The following is a 23929-nucleotide window of genomic DNA, read 5'->3' as shown; positions in this document are numbered from 1 at the left end:
ATTGGAAAACACAGTCTGTTGCTTTGCTTTTGCCAAAATAATTATTTTCCGATACATATTTTTTGTTACCCCCTCACATTTTTGTCCTCAAAGTCACACGGCGGCACCTATTGAGTTAAATATGTACTTATTACAATTATTATTAAAATATATATTATTCTGAATTTCCATATACCGTATGTCATGATGTTGACCGGAGGATTGTCTTCTCGCTTAAAAAGGGACACTTCAGCCATCATATGCACCTTAACGTATATGATGTCTTAAATCATATGATGTCCCCCTTTTTAATTCATGTGGGGGGATTCTGCAGAATTTGCCCAAATACATTTGCCCCTTTTCCCATCCACCAGCTACTTGACTTCCCGCAAACCCATCCCCTGCGCCCGCATGGTTTACTCACCCGCCAGGCAGCTCGAGTGCTGGCTCAGCAAAGATTTTAAGGGGGTCTAACAAGACCCCCCAAGTGCAGAAAGGGCTCGCACTTTCCTGCCACTTCAGGCAGTCAATCAGAGGTGCAAAAAATGGGACCACGGAGGGGGTTCTTCTAAGGGTAAGTGATTTTATTTGTATTGTTTTAACAGGTGGAAGCGTGATGATTAAAGTAGTCCTTACGTCTTCGTTGGTGCTGTTGCTCGGGACACTGGAGTTATTCCTTACACTTTTCTCTTGGCTGGTCCGTTGTGAACTTTTTGAAATTTCTTTAAAACGTTTGTATATTTATTGTATTGGCCAATAGGTGGCCGTACCTTGTTTTGCATCAATATATATGCTACTGTTCAAAAGTTTGGGGTCACTTAGAGACGTCCTTGTTTTTTAAAGCAAAGCAAATGTATTTCATTAAAATAACATGAGATGGATCAGAAATACAGCGCAGATGTTAATGTTGTAATGTGATTTTTAATGGAAGCCCTTTATCACTCCCATCACTCCTGTGTTCCAATGGCCATTTATCACTCCCATCACTCCTTTATCACTCCCATCACTCCTGTGTTCCAGTGGCCCTTTATCACTCCTATCACTCCTGTGTTCCAATGGCCCTTTATCACTCCCATCACTCCTGTGTTCCAATGGCCCTTTATCACTCCCATCACTCCTTTATCACTCCCATCACTCCTGTGTTCCAGTGGCCCTTTATCACTCCCATCACTCCTGTGTTCCAATGGCCCTTTATCACTCCCATCACTCCTGTGTTCCAATGGCCCTTTATCACTCCCATCACTCCTGTGTTCGAATGGCACGTTTTGTTCGCTAATCCAACTTTAACTTTCAAAGGCTAAACTGGTCATTCAAAACCCTTTTGCAATTATGTTACAGCCGGAAATTTCCCTGGTTTCCATGAATATATATAGTGTATGTATATCATGCACACATAAACATCTGTATAATGGTTTTCCCCTGTTTTATGACCGCTGAGGGAGTGCATATTATATGATACTAAGGTTTCCCCAACATGTAGTTCTAAATTCAGCATGCACGTTATACATGGGTATATGCTGCACACTTACGGTACATTAACATATACATAACATATACATAACATATACATATACATTCATACGGAAACCGCGGCACGTGGCATTAGACACATTAATCAGATTAATGGTACAAAATAGGCCTCGGATCATAACCAAAAGCTTTTGATTCCTGATAAGATTCAAATTCTTCATCAAACAAAGGCTTCTAGAGACTAAAGTGAATCAGGATGGATTTTCTGTCGTGTTTTAGATTTTAAAAAGACAAAACTCAGTGAAGAGACGGGGGAACCGCCAGGAAAATATGTCAGTTTTTCTGTCCTGTGCTTTCCATTATAAACTAGAACCAAGGTTAGAACAGATGTCCAATTAATTATTTTGCCATGTCGGCAGATAAAAGCTTCGTTCCGTGGATCTTCCTCCTAGAATGGATCTGGATTAAGCCACAAACGCTCTGGATCTGCTCCAGTTATTGGTGAAAATTAGCCCCAGGGACACGTTTTAGACACATTCTCCAGCCACACTGGGGTAGAAGTATCTAGAAACTAGAAAACCATTACTTTTTACTATCACAAGCACATAAATATGACATCGGAAAAACAATATTTATTTTACAGATCTAAATTCGTTTAAAGCGCCGAGTAAAAACATCAGGTTTCTAGTCTAGATGTGTATTTACTGATACTTTCATACGGCTAAAAGAATAACAATGACCAGACCATGCTTTTCATGAATTATTCATGAAGTTAATGAAGTTTTGTAATGTAAGGGCACTTTACTTCAAGGACAGAGTCGTGGATAAAGGGAACAGCCTCCCTGCAGAAGTGGTAGAGGGTAATACAGTGAGGGAATATAAACATGCATGGGATAGACATACGGCTCCTGAATCTAAGAGACCAACGACTGATTAAGGTTTGAGTTTTCATAGCAGGAAAAATGGGCCGAATGGGTCTGATCTGCCATTAAACCATGCATTTCTATAAATCTCTATAAATTCAGCCATGATTGGGTGTATACAGCTTTACATTTAATTGCGTTATCCTCACTATCGTACTCTTCAGCTTTATCTTGAAGCCGTCTTGGGTTTAGCATGATGATCACGTATGGTGACACGCGGAAAACCCATTATTGATCATTTAAAATGCAAATTGAAATTATGTGGCAGGGAATGTAGCAGTTAATATATAGTAACATTTGCATCAAAATATATTTATTCAGATCTGATAAGTAACATAGGTCTTTGCGAGGGAGGTTAATGGGAAGATTAGGATTAAAAAATACATTTCCATAAAAATACACAAAAAGCTGAAAATAATAATAATAATAAAATAATAATAATAATAAAAAAATAATAATAATAATAATAATATATATATATATACTCTCCGAGGAAGTAGCTGCTCACAAGCTTGGAAATGTTATATATATATATTGTGAGCAGCTACTTCCTCGGAGAGTTGCAGTACCTTCTGTCCCCTATGAGCTGAGCTGCTCCCCCATAGGAACAAACCATACAATGTGTAACATCTTATTGATAGAAACAGATACATAGAATCCTACGGCAGATCAGACCCATTCTCCCCGTCTAGTCGCCCGTTTCTCCTGCTGTAAAGACTCAGACCTTAATCAGTCGTTGGCCTCGTCTTAGATTCCGGATGTCTATCCCATGCATGTTTACATTCACTCGCTGTACTAGCCTCTACCACCATACCCCCTCCACAGTCTGGATGAGGATCTTGGGAGTTGCAGCTCATCAATAGCTTTAGAACCTCATCCTCTGATGTAGCATTTCATATTAAAGCTGCTTAATGTTTCTAATTAAATGCATGCAGCTGATGCGGCTCACATCTGTACTTTATTCCGCCCCGTGCGGATGAGTTAGCAGTCTGGAGGGTATTTGACCCCGTGTATTAAATATGGGGCAGTTTAAATACTTTGGATTATGTGTGAAGTGGTGCCAAATACAAAAAAATAAACCCCTTGTAATATGACGCATCGCTTTAGCAAAATAACAAAAGAAAAAAGAAATCACCTGTGTTTTTGTAGCCTCAGGTTAATTGAGTGCATGCGCTGCCGCGTCCGGTGCTGTAACTACGTTACGCAGCCAGCACACCTCATCAAAGCCCCAAACCGTCATTTATTGAAATCACGGGACATTACTGTATGTACCGAGTGCTAATTAATATGTACATGCCACCGAAGTGTGGTTTGACATCGTTAATTATACCTAACTATGTGGAACCATTAAATTTACTTTAACGAAACGTCTTATTTTGTGTCTTAAGAAGGGACCTCTGAGGTCTTGAAAGCTAAATGAATTTTTTTGGTGAGTTTTGCCTGCAAAACCATCTATAACCACCAGGGGGTGACAAGCATATCACACCGCTAAGTTGCTCTTGTCTTCCTGGTTATGGGAGGTCACTCGCCCCCCAGTCTTGAATATTGTGAAGGGGCAATTTTTGGATTCCTGCAACTGATGACAACATTTTAGCTGGGTTGTTGCGCATGGGCACACAATATTTTTGTGCTAAAAGCCTCTTGGATCTACACCCATCAAGATTTATAATTCTTAGCCAATATCATCATTGCCCCTGTCTGGGGCGGGGGGGGTGGAACACCATTTGTCTACAATTTGAGCTTTTTTGAGTTTTGCCACGGATTGCCACTGATTCTAACAGAGACTTGCTGCCAAATCAGACATCCAAAACTCGACAAAAATGAGTAGCCCCTCACAGCTGGACACGAGAAAAGATCAATGAAAAATAAATGACGAGAAAATAAATTATTAATATAGTATTATTATTATGAATTTATTATTATTATATTTTATTTATGTAGCGCCAACAGTTTCCGCGGCGCTTCTTACAGTCCCTACATTAAAAGGAACGGATGCATTGGTGTAAAGAAGGCCCGTCTCCTGTTTACTGATTTGCAGACCAGAAAAGGTTTAGAAATGTACGTTTATCCATCCGTCGAAAATGGCGTTTCAGGTCTGATTTCCACCACTTTGGCATTTTTTCCACCCTTTGCTGGATTTTTTCTTCGGAAAAGAATAGATGTTCCTTTGCATAGATGTATTTTAGATTTATTGCGTGTAATATAGCCCCATTCTGGCCGTCTTTATATTTAGTACGGTTTATTGGGAGATAATAAAGATGCAGATGTCAGTGATAATCAAAAACATTCCGGTATCCAAATAAAGGTATTCTATGTGTCCTTCCACAATGATGGGTATTCTTTTACTTCGGCATTGTGCGACCGTGGGAATCACGCAATATGTATATATTAATATACCGTATATATATATATATATATTGTGTGTTTGTGAGACGGACTTGCTTAGATCGGCTTTATAAATGTATAGGACAAGGCATGACATGCGTAAGGAATTAAAGGAGCTTCCTGCGCGGGGATCTATTTTTTTTGAGGACCGGCCTTTTTTAATAACCAGAATTTGACTCCAATAAGTAACAACAATTTATTTATGGGACGAATTATTTAAATGTGTAGACATTTTGGCTCATTGTTAAAGGCATTAGGTGCGTATTTTGGCCTTGGGGGGCTTTTGATTGGGTCATGGCCGTGATAATAACATCCTGTTTTCTAGATCATTATAAAAATAACAAACGGGGTTATTTACTGAAATGTAACCAAATATATGTTATACGGGGGTTGTGTTTCAATCACTGTGCGGGTAAAGATTTATTTCTTTATAGATTTATTAAATTGTGTTAGAATTTCTGGCCTATCTGGTTTTACCGTATATTGAGAAAATAAGAACCACATTTCAAATAATGCATATTTTTTTCTCTGGATTTTATATATATATGTGAAGACCTACGGAAAAAAACTGGTGGATTTTTTTTCCGCAGGGAAAAGTGCTATCTGCGCAGAGCTTAGCCATGTCCAGTGGCACGTTGCTTTAACCATACCTCTCAACAGTCATGGTTTTCAAGGGACTTGCATAGTCACCTCATGACCATAGCTGAGACTCCGGGTGAAGCACCGCTTCTCTGGGTCTCCGGGTCACCATTGAGAAATTCCGGGTTGCGGGAACGGCAACTTTCCTGCATGTGGAGCGAGCCCGGCACGCAACGTCACTGGGACCGCCCACTGATCTCAATGTACCTCCCACCTATGTCAGCAGGACCGCCCACTGATCTCAATGTACCTCCCACCTATGTCAGCAGGACCGCCCACTGATTTCAATGGACCTCCGACCATCCTGCAGTAATATTACGTCTTGCTATTCAAATGCGTCACATGGTGTAATATTACGGTTCATTATATAAATGGAGAACCTATAGATATTCAGAATATACAGTATGTCTCGTAACAGGTAGTAATATTACGGATCACTATTAGAAGTTGTTACATTTTGTACGATACATTGCATGTAATAATGTGGCGGCTCGCGCTGCATAATTTCTCTATTACATGATCCTAAATTTGACAATGATTTTCACTCCGAATTAGAGAACGAAAATGAAATTAAATCACACAATTTGTTTAGAGCCAAGAGAAACCGAAAACCAGGCGCTTAATCTTTTGCCTTTTCGAGATGTCTCACATGCGCAGGAAGCGGAGGATTACCATATATACAATTTTTTAATAATGCCATCTGAACCGAGATAAGAAATGAGAACGCTGGACGCGGCCCTGAAATCTTGGCTTCCAATCGCTTGTACGCGGCCGACGCCGAGTATAAGGTCATCTCCTTCCTAATCTGATAGCGTGTCACGGTAATTCACTTGTGTTTATCCATGACACACGGCTGGGCTCAGCAGCGATATACCCGGCCCTGGCGTTCTGTCAAAACTAACATCGCACCGCGTTCAGCAACGGAGCGCGCGCTCATTTTTCCTGCCCTCCGGCACTGACAAATAAAGGAAGTTTGTTCGGATCGGATTCTTACATTGAGAAGGCAAAGCGAAAGGCGGTTATCTATTAAACCGAGCTCCGGTAGAGGTATCGGTGCAAAAAAAAAACACAAAAAGAAAAGAGCAAATATTTGGTTTTCCTATCAAAACATTCAAATAAAACATAACGTGCGTTTTTGTTATAACGCGACTCCTAACAAGAAAAGAATGTCGGACATCGGATTTCATACGGTATGTTTCTTGTTCAATAGCAATGGAGCGGGGAACGTCGCATCTGGGGTAGCTGGGCTCGTACTCCGCTCGTTCACACACAATTTTTGGTATTCCCGCATACTTTTTAGATCGTATATTTTTGACGGCGCTATATTTTGGGTCATGCTTGTGATTTTTCTTGTTCTTTAGCTCCATTGATAGATGTGGCCCCGGCCCCAATAACCCTCCCTGCATTCAGTTGACTTCTTCCTGGTGCCTATGCTTTGGTCTTCAAATTGTCGACCCCATTCCAGGTGACGTCTACTGTCCCCTCTCTACCCAATCGGAAGCCCTTTTCCAGCACCTGTGTTGCTCCCCTTCTCATTGGTTACTTTGTCCCTTCCCTGGTTGGTCCCGCTGTACCCACTTCCATTGCTTAAATTGATTGGTTCTGCCAAGCAAACCTTCGTCCACATTCTCAACACTCTACTGGCCAGAGGTGATGGCGGGCAATTTGGTTTGTGTTACCATGTACTTAGCGTGAGTTACTTTTGTTCTGCTGCCCTTAAAACCCAGTTTCCCCATTAAAGTGTGTGTTATTTTCCATTCTCACTGGAGTAGTCTCTGAGAACCTCGTAGCCGGCAGGGCCGGCCCGGGACCTCCTAGTCGACCTGGTTCCTGTTATAACCTCATACAGGGTTAACCAAGCTTAGGGTCGTAGAAGCTAACTGGTACTTGGCCATTATAATGCATGTTGAAGTCGGCGAAACTGCAACTCTCCTGCAAACTCCTTTGGGCTATACTAGATTAGAGCTGGGACCCGGACAACGCTCCCTTTTCCTTGTCTTAAATGCTGTCTGGACAGAAGTCGTCCCGTCACCAGCAGGATTATGGATCTGCTTTTGGGACTTGTGGCAGCTAAACACCTAACGAAATACAAACACAATCCCTTTCCGGTGCCTAGAAATATGTATCCAGTCCTGTCTTATGATGTCTTTCCCAGGTTCCAATCCTTATCTATAAAACAAACCGTGACAACTGGCAAACAAATAAGTCAGCGCGCTATATCCTGCGTACAATAAAACTACAGCTTGTATACCATTCAGAGTGAGAGATACACGTATCTAACATATCTAACATATCTAACATGGGATCTGCATTTGTAATTATGTATTAAAGGTGCTGTTCCACCTACTCTGCTGAATTGAACACTTTGTAACTAAAGGCATTGTCTCCTTTTAGCAATATAATGCTCACGACACTGTATGGGAATGTTCTCAATACTCTATCCTGTATATGCTAAATGCAAAACACAATCAATGTATCAATAACAGCCCATAATCCATGTGTCAGAAATTAAATAGTTTTATATGTTAAAAATGATTTAGTTGAGGGAAAATCTAATAAAAAATTAGTCGAAAACGGCGATAGGATTTTACATTTTGCAGAATGTATGTTTTTTATTATATATATATATATATATATATACACACACACATACACACACACATATATATATATATATATATACCGTATATATATATCTATATATACATATGCATAACCCACACATAGAATAGTTTAATATACTCAGTAAAGATATTGAGACTGTCTTGCAAACTGGTATAAGAAATCATTTTATATCTCAAAAATTTCACCAAAACGCTCAATACTGGGCAGATAAGCACTAAATGCGGCTTATTGTTTCTCAACAAAAACTGGTGGTTTCTTGTAAAATCTCCCAGGTTGGATAGAATACAGAGGAAGATTTACATTTCCAGTTACATTTTTTGTGTTTACTTTTCCTCAATTCACATGTACACGGAGTAAACTAATTTATTTGGAGGTCTGATTCCCTTAAGAAGTATCTTCATTTTCTAGCCAAAACCCCAATTGATCGGTTTAAGTTTAGGTAATTATTACTATAAACTGAAAGACATTGTGCTGATGTTAAAGAGAAATCCAACCAGTTTTGTTCTATACCTAGAATCTGATTTTCAAAAATAATCTATTTTCTTTTTTAAAACTGTTCTGGGTTTTGTAGAATATAACCTTTCCGGGCAGCTGCAGATTAGTCATTTATATGAGTTCTCACTATATCATTATCAAGTAGACAAATACCCTGACTCCTTATCATACTACCTGTTGTAAAAAATGGAATGGCTCAGTCTTAATTACCCAAATGGACACTAATAAAAGTCTATAGAGGAACAGTGTTTCAGTGGGGAAAGTCACCCAAAATGTCACATGACTGACAACAATGGAGGCTTTTATTTCTTTCATAATAATCCAGATCTTGTCAATGCTGATTTACAGTACTGTATACAGCGCTGGGTGTTATATTACTGTATACAGCGCTGGGGGGTTATTACTGTATACAGTGCTGGGGGTTATTACTGTATACAGTGTTGGGGGGTTATTACTGTATACAGCGCTGGGGATATATTACTGTATACAGTGCTGGGGGTTATTACTGGACACAGCGCTGGAGATTATTATTATTACTGTATACAGCGCTGGGGTTATTTCTGCATACAGCGCTGGAGATTATTATTAATACTGTATATAGTGCTGGGGTTTATGCTCAAGGATAATTTTTCCATGGAAACAGAAATTATTTACTAAACCAAACGTTTGCTGGTAAGTTGAAAGTTTTAGCTTACTGACTTGACCATGCATTATGAAGAGCCAACCCCAGTGACCTTCTTATGCAATAGTTCCTGGGCTGGCCCTGTATCATGCATCAGGTAGTGGACCTTGAAGATTTATTCACATACAGCCTGTACATTACAGGACCAGCTAAGTGTTATTTGTGTGTTTTGCAGGAGAGTCTGGCTGGAGTTGAGCCCCCATATTGCATTATGAAGCCAATCCCCCATTTGCTTTTAGATATTTCTGTATCACTATTTAGAAACCTCTGCAGAACAACTCTTGCTAAATTTGCACCAGAAAAATGCCATTCTATTTCAAATTATGCATGAACACCACTGTTTTTTTTTTAAATATAAGTGAAATTAATAGTCAGTGACTGAAAGGACATCAGCAGTGTTTGGGCAGTCTGGCATTCTAATGGTTAAGTTTAGAAAATGTTGAAATTATAAAACAATAAAACTAGTCTCACAAATGATCAAATTATATCATTCTCGAATATAAATTGAATTATTGCATAGCATGGAATTATTATTATTATTAATTTCCTGTATAAGCCATATTTCTTTGAATCATTCATAGAGAATAGCCAACTTCAGTTACAAAAGATCCTGGAGATTCCAACTCACATCACACTCAGCTACTATCCAACTTTGATATATGGAGATCTGTAAGCAGGAGCAGCTGTCTAGCATGATGGGATATGTAGTGTAGAACAGCTAAAGTGCCATAGTAAGTCCACTTGTTTTTTTTTTTTGGAAGAAAATGTCCTACCATAAATTTAGAAACTCAAAATTATAAGCAATTAACACTTTAGATGCCAGATTTCTTCATCATATTTAGTTATTTTAAAGAATTGTTGCCATACACAACTTTCATTGTTATATTGATCATATTAGCATGGATATAATTTAATTCCAACCTTTTATTTATAGATAAACTAATATTTTCACTGCTTTACAGGAAGTACTTATAACTCTAGGTCCTCGCAAAAATATAGAGTAGAATATAAAGAATGCCACATATCTATACCGACTACAACATATTACACCTTTTATTACCAATATGATCCCCTATTACTAATATCACACTAGTACAATGTAAAAAAAATTACTCTGACTATTTCAGAATGCAACTAAAATTAAAAACATTTTAGTGAAAATATTTACATGGCTGGCAAATAAATATTCAATAGTCCCCTTTACACACAAACCCTCTAAATTACTGTTTTCACGGTAATATTAATCAAATTATACAGTAGACTTTACTTTATAAAAAGCGTGTTGGAATGGATAATAATAATAATAATACAATTCTAATCAAAGGATATGCACACAAAGTCTCAATTTTAAATGTGTGTATTATAGATTAATAATAATAATTACAACAATTAACGGTAGTAGTAATATTAATTTGACAATATCAAAATTAATGCAATTTTATTATGTATACATTATACTTATTTACCATATTTATGAACGAGGAAAAAACGTAACAAAATAATAAAGTTAATCGTTAAATGGTTTGGTTGACATTGCAGGCAAAGGAGAACTGTGTTTTAAAATTATTATCGATTATTTTTAATGTCTGTGACCGAAGATATACACTGTAAGTCATATGCTAAACTCAGATCGTTTAATACATAATTTCTCTTTAGCAACATATCAGATATACTGGCTGGAAATCCTAAAACATTTTAAAAAGAATAATAACAATCAGAAAACTGTGTCAAATGTATTCCAAATTATCTATTTTCACTTTAAATTAAATAATTAATTGTCAAGAACAAGTTATGTGAAGGCACATGCCGGTCCTGTAATAAATGTGCATTTACAAATTAGACCATTTACTTCTTGTTTAATAAAAAAAATTCCCCAAAATATATTCAATATAGCATAAAGTGCGATACACAAGTTAATTCGATTGAAATGTATCAAGCAATAAGTTTCATCGAATCATTCATAATTACTATTGCCTCTAACACTTTTTATATCATTACTTACAGAACAAGAGCATTCTCCCCGTGTATTCCAAGTAGCTTGTTACTAAGTATATATTCTTGTAAAAAATGAGTAATTTAATGTTTCTTGTATCACTGATCCTGTCTTATAAGAAAAAGATCACCAAGTGCTTTATATATAGAACCAGATTGACAGGAAAATCACTTTTCCAAACACATATTATGGATCATATGGAATTTTCCCCAAAGCCCCTAAGATTTGTTCTAAAGAATTCTCCTTGACAATCTGAAATATGATTTGTAAGACCTGTTATTGTAAGACAGACATCTCCCCAAACTGAATCCATGTGTCCAGCCTGTGTAATGGGGAAGGTCCCAGACTCTGTTACAAGTGAATTTATTTTAAGGGTAGCCTTGGGAATATCTGCTACACCTCAGCATGACACTTACAGCTCTACCAATCCCTGTTATATTTAATTGTAATACATTTCTGATGAAAGAGTATGAACTTATAATCAGAAACTAAATAGTAAACATATATATATATATAATAGAAAAAAATAAAAACACAAAATAAAAAGCCAAAAAAACCCCCAACAATCTGACATTGGCTAAATATATACAAGAAATTCAGACTTTCAGAAATTCAGAAATTCGTCATTCTACCTCTATTGAGATGGACATATCATTTTTAAATGTTGCCATGTTTTTTTTTTAATGCAGTATTCTTTTTATATTAATATGCGAATAGTCATTTTGTCTGCTTTTGCAGTAAACACATTTCTGGATTATTAGCAACAAAATTTGGATTGTGGGTCTTTTTATTATTGTCACCGAATATCATTTTATCTGTAACTGATTACGATTGAGCTCCTGATCTCTGTTTCTCTGTCTGTATCTATGTGTCCATTCTATCTAAATATGTATAAAAAGAAATATCTACAGCTGTCTATTATTTACGTCTCTACATATTAATGGAAGATCAGAATAACCAAAGAAAAAACAACTGTTATCAATTAGTTCATTATTATTAATTATTAATTAAATACATTTGCAGAATAACAGTTCCCACCTCCTGGTGATATTGTATTGATCTGCAATACTAGGTATGTTTTTATAATATATATTTTTTTTAATATACAATATAATGCACATTATAACATATATTTATATATATAAAATATATAATATATTATATATATATCGTTTTTTCATTACATAATAAATAATATAATAAAATAAAAATATGATCTTATAACAAAATACATATATATATATAAAAATATAATAAAATGTAATGCTCTAATAGAAAGTAAGTAATAATACATATATATATATATATATATACATATATTTTGAATAAGTAAATACACTCTAATGGATAAAAGTTATATGTGGCATGGATGCATAGATGGCATGTAGCAGTAGTAAGGTTTGTAGGTAATATAGCTTGTGTGTCCAGTATTATACCCATATGTGCCTACATGCCATGTATACAGTAAGTCCTGTATGCAGGTAGACTGCTTTGAGACCCAGATACACAGATTGGGGTGCAGTCTGTTGCACTCTCTCAGTTGGAAGGGTCTCTCCCTGTACAGTCCCCCATTGGAGCTTTCAGCCTTTGACATGGAGGGCTGGTCCCTTCCCTCATATCCTCCCCCTGCCTGTCCTAAACTGAGCTTAGTACCAGAACTGTGGGGATTCTATGTGCACATTCCACAAGGTCCTCACTAAAGCCCACGTTTCGCCCACGGACACTCCTGCTCTTCAGCCACTGGAGGGAACCTTTAGGCGGCTGTGGATCTTCTGGCTCGGTCCTCACACCAAGGATGGCTTTAAGCTCCAGGGCTCATGCATTTTCAGTGGAAGCTTTGGTGGGGAAATGTCTAAAAAGAAAACTTCAAGACAACAAAGAAGACGAAGAAGATCATCTTGGAACCAGAAGAACCCTTGAGAAGGAAAGCCTGAGGAGCCCAGGCAGTGAAGAAGCTGGTTAGTCTTGGAGCTTTGGGTCCCAATGAGCTGAGACAGGTCTGCAGCCCATAGGCATTTATAGAATGTCAGCGAGGATTTATGGTCAGAAATACCCCTCAGATCCAGGGATTTGTGTATGTAATTGCCCCACAAATCTCAGCCGTAAATGCACATTTTTGACATGTTGGCAGAGGTCCAGCCCTGGTAACAAAAGCGCTATTATAGAGCAATAAATAGCGGCTGGGATCAAGCGCTACACGTGGGAGAAATACACCGGCTTATTAAAAAACCGAAAACCTCTTCTAAACTAACAGATAGATCCTGTCCGTAAAATACGTGTATATTAATTCATCACACCGGGTCAGAAAGTTAAGGATTTACGATGATTTTGGGATCAATTTATAAAATTCGATAAGGAAACTGCGAGTTATTTTACTATTTTACTGATCACATTGACCCTTAGCAATCACTGGAGAACCAGGAATGTATATATGTATATTTATTTATACACATATATATATACAGGTATATAAAAAAGATAGAGAGAAATCCTAAAAAGAAGTCATTTTCTGGAGGGTCTGTAGAAATCCGGGGCTCTCTAACCCGGTGTGTCGGTTTATCTCCAGCGGAAAAGAGACCGAAATCCGCCGTCTTGTCCGGTCCAGAAACGGATCTCAATAAAAACCAAGAATCCGTCCAGGTGGAATTACAGGGATCTGAGCTCTGGAGGAGATTTCACGAGATCGGGACTGAGATGATTATCACCAAAGCTGGCAGGTATGGGCCATAATACTAAATAACACTAAAATTAGCCAAATGTATATATATATAATGTAATGTATATATATAAATGTATATATTTATAGATTAGATATATATATACATATATAATCTATAAATTGTGTATAGGCATGTATATATATATATGTATATATATATTTATATAATCTATAATTTAGGCATAGGTACACACACACGCATATATATATATATATCATATTATGTAATTCATTATGTCTTTATATTTAGTGCACACTAACAATTACAAAAGCTACCCTACACACACACACACACACACACACACACACACACACACACACACACACACACACACACACACACACACACACACACACACTTGTCTACACACAGACCATTTGTCGGCTCTGACCCCTCTCCCTTTTTCCCAGTTTGGCCGTCAAATGGTCCCAGTTTGGTGCACACACTGCACGGAGCCCGTTGTGTTTTTGTAACAAGCTGTGGGAATAAATATAAATGATGCAGGGTTTTATGACGATTAACAAAAATAATACACAGATTTATTTTAGGAAAATGATGTCAAAGACTTTGAGCTATTGTGTGATGTATTTCCTGGGTAGTATTGCTATTATAATTATTTAGTCTCCAGAACATGATTGATTAAGATAATAATAATAATAATAATAAAACCTTCTTATTATTATTATAGTATTATTATAATATAATTGATATATTATTATTATTATTATTATTGTTATGCGTCTTCTTTTTATTATTATTCTCATTATTATTATTATTATTATTAGTAGTAGTAGTATTAGTATTATTATGCTTGCTATTCTTCTTCTTCTTTTTATTATTATTATTATTCTCATAATTATGATTCCCTTCATTAGGAGTAATTATTATTATTATTATTATTCCCTCTGTGTGTTCTCAGGAGAATGTTCCCTTCTCTCCGTGTTAAAGTGAAAGGCCTGGATCCCTCCAGACAGTATTATATCGCTATGGACGTCATTCCTGTGGATTCCAAGCGATACAGGTAACAATATCACGACTTACCGAATCATTTTACACATAACTCTGGCTCCAGTGCCCAACAATGGAGTTCATTATTTCATGAATTACTTTACCTTAACGACGTGTGATAAATATGACATTCAAAGCTGAAGTATATACTTTTTTCATTTATGTGAGCAAATTAAAAATGTTAAAGTTATTATTGTTAATTAATATTATATTACTATAATTATTAATGTATTTTGCTCATCATTTATATACAGGTCCCCCAGTGCTTCATTCATTTCTTCCTGTATGTGTTAGATGTAATATCTGTCTGTCTGTTGATTTTTCCTTCTGTATATTGGATATTTTAAATTATATATCATCCTGCCTATAAGATTATTATTGTTATCATTAGCAGTATTATTATTATTCATAATATCATTATAATATAATTTATAGTATTTATAATATCAACAAAAATACATATGGCTGTGTTCCTAATTCTGGGTTTTATGTCTTTATGCACTTTATTGATACTCAGTATGTATTATAGAATTACATATGGACTTTCCATCAAGCTGAGGGTCAAGCAAAAGCCTTCGAGGTCCATCATATAGATTACAAGAATAAATATGAATTCATCTGTCAGTTCACCCATTCATCTGGCTCTCCACCATGCCTTCTAGATTGTAAGCTCCTTTGAGCAGGGTCATCCTCTAGTTATGTCCTGTTGACCCATTGTACAGCGCTGCAGAATATGATGGCGCTATATACATTATATACATTTTAAAAGAATGATAATATTACTAATGTTCATAGTCCCTGTGTTCTCGTGGTTCTAGGTATGTCTATCACAGCTCCCAGTGGATGGTTGCGGGGAACACTGATCATTCCTGCATCACTCCAAGGCTGTATATCCACCCGGATTCTCCATGCTCTGGAGAGACCTGGATGCGGCAGATCATCAGCTTCGACAGAGTAAAACTGACCAACAATGAGATGGACGACAAAGGACATGTAGGTGTGCGGCCCGTACGTTTTATATTCACGCCACGACTACTGCTGGGTTCCATGCTCCATGTGGATTTTATATACACTAGATGTGTGCAAAGTTTGTGTTCCAGTCAACTGGTAGATCCAAGGTAGCAGGAGAACTACAACTCCTATGAGTCTCAGCTGATGTTTAGACAGAGAGGATCTATATAAGGATCATGAAAAAAAAATGCTGGTGGGCTACCTAATGATGACCCCCAATCACTACTAGAGGCCAAATGGGGTGGCCCTGTAGTGTTCTCTTATCCATCGGCAACCATCATTGTAATGAGGCTGGAGGAGAAATGTCAAAATAATCCTGTAGGGGGTAATGGTGGAAACCTCAGGATTTTGCCCCCTTCCACAGTAACTCCAACAGGAACAAAGATGCACGCCACACAATGTTATGTTATTGGCTGTGGGCTTTAAAGTCCCAGAGCCGATTTTAATCCCCAATTCTGGGATACATACATATTTGAAATAGCAATATTAATGTTTAATCTGCTCGGCGTCAGTCCTAATAAAATATGTTTCTCTATGATAAGTTGACTTGGGCCTCCTAATGCATTGATCTTATTACAAAAAATCCCACATTGTTTTCAAAAATCAAATAGAAAATCCAAATAAAAAATGTACGGTAAATATAAAATGTATTTAAAACAATGACATTTGATGCAGTGGTGCTATTAACAAAATACATATCTTTATATCATAATATATTCATTGGAAGATAAACGGAAGTGATGACGTGAATAATATCTTTGCCTCGGTGTGAAAAGATGCCTAAATCTTTTTTTTTAATATATATATATTAGAAAAGGAGCACAGAAAAAGAGTTTTTTTTTAATTTTTTTTTTTTTAAACAATCATTGCACTCAAATGTCTTCTTTAGTGTTTATATATATTTTTTTGGAAGACTGAAGATGACGTAATATATTTCCACATGCAAACTTCTTCCATAGGTTGATACTTTACACAATTTTTGTATTCAGGTTGTTCATAGAATATCCAATAAATAAAAGTCTAGACATTCACAGAATTTATACTCAAATAGTACGTTTGTGAAAATTTGACTTTGGGTAGTGTTTTCACCATTATTGGTGAGTTTCAGTATTAAGAAACATAGAATCTGATGGCAGATCGGCCCCATTCGGCCCTTAATCAGTCCCGTGGGGGCCGTCTGAGATTCAGGAGCCATATGCCTGTCCCTTTCTTGCATATACATTGCATTGGGACATGGCGGAAACATTTAGGATAGTTGGCAGGATTATTTCCCTTTACTACTCAACCTTTGAAAGAAATGATTTTTATCATTAACATTTATTATGCTTTATTCTATGTTATTATTATTATTGTACAGCGCTACAGAATATGATGGCGCTATATAAAACAATAACTAATAATAATTATTGTCATTATTATTACTTCGGCAGTAATACATTTAGATACGTTCCTGAGCCATGGTTTCATGTGGTTATTGGCGTGTCCAGTCTATTTAATATATTATTACTATTATTATTATTATTATTTTTCAGACTCATTACCTTTTTCTTTTACCTAATCCTTATTTTCTGTAAACCAAAAATATATAAAAAAAAAAACCATTTTCTTGTTGCCTTATCCTCTGTAAGATGTATGTGTAATTGTGGGACACGTTGGTTTTTTATTGATCAGCTATTGTTTTTACAGATCATTCTGCAATCGATGCACAAATACAAGCCTCGCGTTCACGTCATTGTCCACGATTCCAGATTCGATTTATCACAAATCCAGTCCCTTCCAGCAGATGGAGTTAAAACATTTTCATTCAAAGAAACTGAGTTTACCACCGTTACCGCTTACCAGAACCAGCAGGTGAGTTCATCACCGGAATGATAGCAGGTTCCGTATATACCTATAAAACCTTAAACATTACAGCATTGTGTCCATTAAATATTCTGCATGGGTGTCAGGGGACTTTTATTTTCTATCAAGATTGTGTTCAGAAATTTCCTTTTTTTCTCCCAAAAATATAGACTCAGATTGTATTTTGATCCATTATCTGCGTTTCATTGGAACCTGGCAGAGAGCTGATATATTGTATCTATAGATATGTCAACCTTTATAAAATGGTCTGAAATCCCTCTTCCATAAACTAATTACTTGGTGTATATTTAGTGATAGAGCGAAAGGAAACTCATCAGAATTTAGGCTAAAAAAAATGAGTATAATGTAAGAAAAAATATAATACAATAAATAAAACTCTAATATTCAACATTTAAGCACCCACATGAGTTTTGGTATTGGCAATTTAAAAATATATATATTATTATTATTATTATTATTATTTTATTTATTTATTGTTTTATATAGCCTCATCATATTCCGTGGCACATGTTCTTTTAATGTGGGCTTTTGGTCATGAGAAATATAGGTTAAGGACATTTTCAAAATTGAAAATAAAAAAAGAGAAAATATATTTTTATTTTTACATAAAAAATAAAAAATTCTGGAATAAGAGATAGGGCCGATGATCACATAATATTTATTAAAACGGCACAAATTGTATTGGATTGTGTAACAAAAACAATATTTAAATTAGATATTTTCAAATATTAAAACTAATTAATATCAAAAAAATTGTAAAATTGTAACCAATAACGCAATTTTTTAACCTAGCTATGTAAGGGATATGTTTAAATTATAAAGCACATACCAGTTGTAAAAAATGGAGAATAAAATGCGCCAAAAGCTGCCATACAAATAACTGTTCAGAAATAGGTCCTCTTCACGAAAGAGCTTACCGTTTAGGTGTAGGATCTGCAATTTCTAATTTATATATTTCATTAATATGTAAATATTGTTCTTGTTTAATTTATATATTCTAAGATTAAATCTGTAATATTTATATTTATATATTTTTTTGAGATCAGATAAAGATATTTTGCTTGTTTACTATTTTTTCTTTTAATTTCTAGATAACAAAGCTGAAGATCGACAGAAATCCTTTTGCTAAAGGATTCAGGGACCCGGGAAGGAACAGGTACAGATCGGAGCACAAGGGTTTTTGGACTATGCCCCCTCTTGAAACATAGAATTTGCCGGCAGATCGGCCCCATTCGGCCCATCTAGTCTGCCAACATTCCAGTCGTTGGTCTCGTATGAGTTCAGGAGCCGTATGCCTATCCCATGCATGTTTAAATTCCCTTACTGTATTAGCCTCTACCACTTCTGCTGGGAGAATGTTCCACTTACCCACCACCCTTTTAGTAAAGGAGGTTGCTTCGACAAATGGCTGATTATATGACATTTACCTTACAGAGGAGTTTTGGACGGCCTTCTAGAGACGTATCCATGGAGACCCTCTCTTCCTATAGACTTTAAGTCCTTTGGGGCAGAAACACATGGTAAGTAAATTGTTAGCTAAATAAAAGCCTCCAAACAATGCGAGGGGATTAAAGTGGGGGGGGGGGCAGGCCGAGAGCCATTAATCAACCCGTTTATGATAGTGAATTAGGAGGGAGCGTGTAACAGGTGAGAGAGTCTTACTGCTTGTCTTACAGACGTAAAACACGAGATATAAAACAGATTTGGTGTTGAGAGACTTAAACAATAGACACGGGTTAAGCCGGACAATAAATCAAGGCCCCCCCCCCATAGAACTAACGTATAGAATATACGGTCTGTAGAATGGTCATAATGCGGTTATAATGCTGCTTGAACATTAACGTCGGAGCCCTAATAAAAAAAACAAAGAATCTGGTAAATGTCCGGGGCTGTAATATATATGTACGTGGCCCCGAGGCGGGGGTATTTGTGACTTCCGGCGGAGTCAGTAGGAGACCCTTAAGTCCGAGAGCCCCCCCCCCGGTGCACCTGTTACCCCAAGCGTATTCCCGACAAATATGTCTGCGACACGTCGGATAATGTGCGCTGCGTGTGTTTTCTATATTAGCTGTGAGTTATAAGAGAGGGGCCCCGTGGCCCACGGCTGCGCGGAGTAGCGAGGATGATAAAAACAGATTTTATAAAGCCCCTGTTTATGGCGAGCCGGGCTACTTAGATTTACAGCCGGCTGTCTGGAGCAAGCGATGGGCCGTCGTAGCCCAGCAAGCACCAGGACGGGTGTAAATTATGTGACCGAGTCGCGATTATTATCCAATATCCAAGAGCTAACAGTTTTAGGATCAGTAAATTTAAAGATGCCGTTCCACTGAATTGTGCAACTACATTTTTAACCAAGTATATTTGTTTCTCGGTCATTAAATTTACACTTAATTGTGAAAAGCAGTCACTGCCATAGAAACAGAAAACAAGAGTTTTTGTTTAGTTTTTTTTAGATTAAATCTTCAGATATTTATTTTTTTAAGTCAGACTTGTTCAGTTGTTTTTTTTTGCTTAGCCAGAGAGTTAAACTAATATTTTCTTTGTTTAATAAGCTGTTAAAATAAATCTGCATTATTGGCATCGTGACAAGCAGGAGCTACGTAATTGGTTTTAATGCCGCTACGGAATATGATGGCGCTATATAAAAAAGAAATAATAATAATAATGTGACTTGTGTATTTTCAAATGATCTGTCTCATTAGGACCTGGGTTTATCATGGTTACTGAAAGCAAATTATGTTTTCAGTTAAAAATGAAGAAGTTTGTTTTTGTAACTCCGCCTCCAGCTGCCTCTACTGATAGTAGGGAGCATACTTTGGTATGCCTTCTGCACATGCTCAGTGGAACTCCCAGTGCTCCATGTTTACATTGTAATGCTTCCTGGTTTCTGTAGAGGCAGTCAGGGAAGGAGGTAATCAGACAAAAAAACACATGCGCCAATTTGCATGGATTAATAAACTCAAAAATGCATTAAAAGAGCACAATTTCGGACTACAACGTTACTACAATCTACTTTTATAGCAAATTTCCTTTAAAAATCTTGTGTTAAAGACCATAGAAAATGTGTGTCCATTGAACGTCACTCACACTCAGCTCATATTTGCTGAATGCAATGATCTAATTTAGAACCTGACAACATGCCGTGTATTAGTAAACCCTAGTCCAGATATACATTCATTGTGTTTAATATTTCTACAATATGTCTTCTCCCAGGAGGAAGCTCCGGCTCTTCACCCATTACCTCCAGCGGAGGGGCTCCATCACCTCTCCTTTCTCCATCCTGCTCACCTCCAGCCTTTCACCTGCCATCCAGTAACCTCGGAATACAATACCCAGAGACCTATTTGCACAATATCAACATGCCCCTGTGCTATAAAGTCTGCCCTAGAAACGTTTTGAGACAGCGGTCTCTTCTATTTTCCAACCCGGAGAAGCATGGCGGCCCCGGCTCCCACATCCTTCCTCCTCTCATGGTGGATGTGCCTTTGTTGTCTTCACTTGGCATCTCCACGTCTAACAAACTGGAAACCTATAAGGGTCAGTGTGTCCAAACTTCGTCGTCTGCCAATCAAATGTTGTACGGATTACCTGCATCTGGAAGCATTTTCCCCGCAGGCACGCTCTCTCGGGAAACACTTAACTGCTCTCTACATCCTGCCTACGGCTTTTACGGCTACAACCTTTCAGTGCCATCTCATCTGATTACCGCAACCAGCCACTTAAAAATGACAGACAGCTTTCCAAGTTCTTTCAGAGACGTCAGATGCAATAATTCCCACTGGCAATCCCCCGTAAACCATTGCTTGTAATGGGGCGTTTGGACTGTTGTAACGTGTAAGCAATTATTTAACCCGAAACGTCGACTATTTCTAATATCGAGATTCTGCTCTGAACCTTTAGCGACGGGGAACGCTGTAAGAAGCTCAAGGGGAATCCATTGGCAACGAGATCACAGATAACAGCCTAGAAACATGGCGTCCATCAAGAACGTTTTTCGCAGGCGGCAGTTAGTCTGTGACAGGTGTACTTATATTTTTTCTGGATATTTTAAACATATTTGATAATATGACCCAATAAAATATAACGAACATGGTTCCGGATAGATTTTAATTACTTTATAGGTTTTGATTCTTTGGATGTGATGTACTGTGCTGTGGAACGTTAGAGCAACTTCTCATCAATGAGGACAATGTTATTCTTTCTCTTAAAGATGAAGACCATGCGCATGTGGTCATCTGCTGATGATGGGGTTTAGACGAGTCATGGTTTACATGCGTTTGCCCATTACCATGATGTATGTTCTGCCCTTACCATCTCTCCTCCATGACGTGTTTGTAGCGTGAGATATAATCAGACTGTTATTGGATTCTCTCATCTCTCTACTTCTCCTGCATGTTATCGGCGTTCTCACAGTGCAAACAGATCTGATATATTCTTAGCCGTCTTAAAGGCGTCCTCAACAGTAGTCAAGACCGGAAAATGAAATGGTTGGTACCAGCTCAAGAAGGACGACGGCTCCCAGTATATCAGCTTCTCCCCTCCATTTTTCTGTATGATTAACTGAGCTGATTAGGCATTCTGTGTATCTCTCGTTATGTATACAGTGGGGCATCATTTTGTATAAATATTTAATAAAATAAGTTTTTAAAAAACATGTTTGATAATTGCCAAGGCAGACAGCAGAAGGCACCCAAGGCTGGACATGCCAGGTGCTGAGTGGATTACCAAATGGTCTTCTTGGGTGGCTTTATGACCAAAAACGGGTGTCAAATTGTCATTTGGCCTGGCCTACTCAACTGTCGACAGGCAGAGAGATGCTAGGAGAAGTATAGCAACTGTCTAATCACAGAACCTTAACTCAGGATGAAGCGAGTTGACCCAGTAACCTATACAACTCAACAGGACTGACAGACTTGGCGACTAATTCGATCATCAACTCGACAGCATACTCAACTGATTAAGGCACGGCAGGCTGAACGGCAACTCATCTGGCAAGTATTACTAAAAGACTTGGCGACCAACTTGTTAGCAGAAAAGTTCAACTCAACAGATGTTGAGTTGATCATCAGGTCTGTTAGTGAAGTTGATTGTGCGACTGGGTCATCAAGCCTTTTTAAACCTTTTTATTTAAATATACTTTTTAATAGCACTGGGGGCTGAGTTTTAATGGAATTTCTTCATAGGCGTACAGAGGCCCTTTATCACTCCCATCACTCCTCTGTTTCAATGGCCCTTTATCACTCCCATCACTCCTGTGTCCCAATGGCCCTTTATCACTCCCATCACTCCTGCGTTCCAATGGCCCTTTATCACTCCCATCACTCCTGCGTTCCAATGGCCCTTTATCACTCCCATCACTCCTGCGTTCCAATGGCCCTTTATCACTCCCATCGCTCCTGCGTTCCAATGGCCCTTTATCACTCCCATCACTCCTGTGTTCCAATGGCCCTTTATCACTCCCATCACTCCTGTGTTCCAATGGCACGTTGTGTTCAGTGATCCAAGTTTAGGTTTAAAAGGCTAATTAGTCATTAGAAAACCCTTTTGCAATCATGTTACAGCGAGAAATGTCCTTGTTTTCCATGAAAACAGCTGAGTGACCCCAAACTTTTGAACTTTGGTGTTTACCCCGAGGTGATGCCCTACAAAAGGCTTGTGTTAACGAGACAATACATTCGGCTGCACTCCTTTGACACAATGCAAACACAGCTTTGTCTTACGTACCGCGTCGTGCTTTTCATCCTATGAAGTTGTGCCTGTAATTAGAAAATAATTAGTATCACAATGGTATAAACCGAATGTAAATACAGCGCGGAGAAAATGACATGCAGAACTTCTGAAAGCCGTCCAAACTCACGAACTATTTACATACCCAGCTTCTGCCAACCTGGACATGCGGTTTCAATAAAAATTTCGAAAGGAAAAGGGTACGTCGAATTTCCTCCAAATTTTTCCAATGTTCATGTTTACAAATTTGTGCTGACTGTTAATATGTAAACACACCTTATTGTGAACAGATGTATGGAAAATAAGCGAAACGCGCTATTTTATCCTTAAACCACCTGGTTTTGTTGAACATATCTTCCCCAGTGTTTAAATTGTAGCGAAGGGGCGATTGTTTAAAGATCTCACCACA

The 23929-nt window shown here is 37.5% G+C and overlaps 1 protein-coding gene across 1 annotated transcript; it reads left to right on the top strand.

The window, feature by feature from the left end:
- Positions 1-12896: 12896 nt before the first annotated feature.
- On the top strand, positions 12897-21885 carry TBX22 (T-box transcription factor 22). The gene is made up of 8 exons (XM_053473659.1): positions 12897-13149; positions 13758-13908; positions 14831-14932; positions 15738-15912; positions 17617-17781; positions 18885-18949; positions 19228-19313; positions 21007-21885. Exons 1-8 carry the CDS (start codon positions 12987-12989, stop codon positions 21600-21602), a joined length of 1503 nt encoding a protein of 500 aa, XP_053329634.1. The 5' UTR covers positions 12897-12986; the 3' UTR covers positions 21603-21885.
- Positions 21886-23929: the final 2044 nt, after the last annotated feature.

Source organism: Spea bombifrons, chromosome 8 (genome assembly GCF_027358695.1).
Source record: "Spea bombifrons isolate aSpeBom1 chromosome 8, aSpeBom1.2.pri, whole genome shotgun sequence".
NCBI lineage: Eukaryota > Metazoa > Chordata > Amphibia > Anura > Pelobatidae > Spea > Spea bombifrons.
The sequence above is the reverse complement of the archived record's forward strand: the minus strand, read 5'-3'. Positions and strand labels throughout refer to the sequence as shown.

Bases quoted from the DNA above. Each gene is read 5' to 3' on its own strand.
- TBX22 (XM_053473659.1), top strand. From the start codon at position 12,987: ATGGCTTTAAGCTCCAGGGCTCATGCATTTTCAGTGGAAGCTTTGGTG. The intron at 13,909-14,830 runs GTATGGGCCATA...GTGTGTTCTCAG, and splicing joins ATTATCACCAAAGCTGGCAG to GAGAATGTTCCCTTCTCTCC. The intron at 19,314-21,006 runs GTAAGTAAATTG...GTCTTCTCCCAG, and splicing joins CTTTGGGGCAGAAACACATG to GAGGAAGCTCCGGCTCTTCA.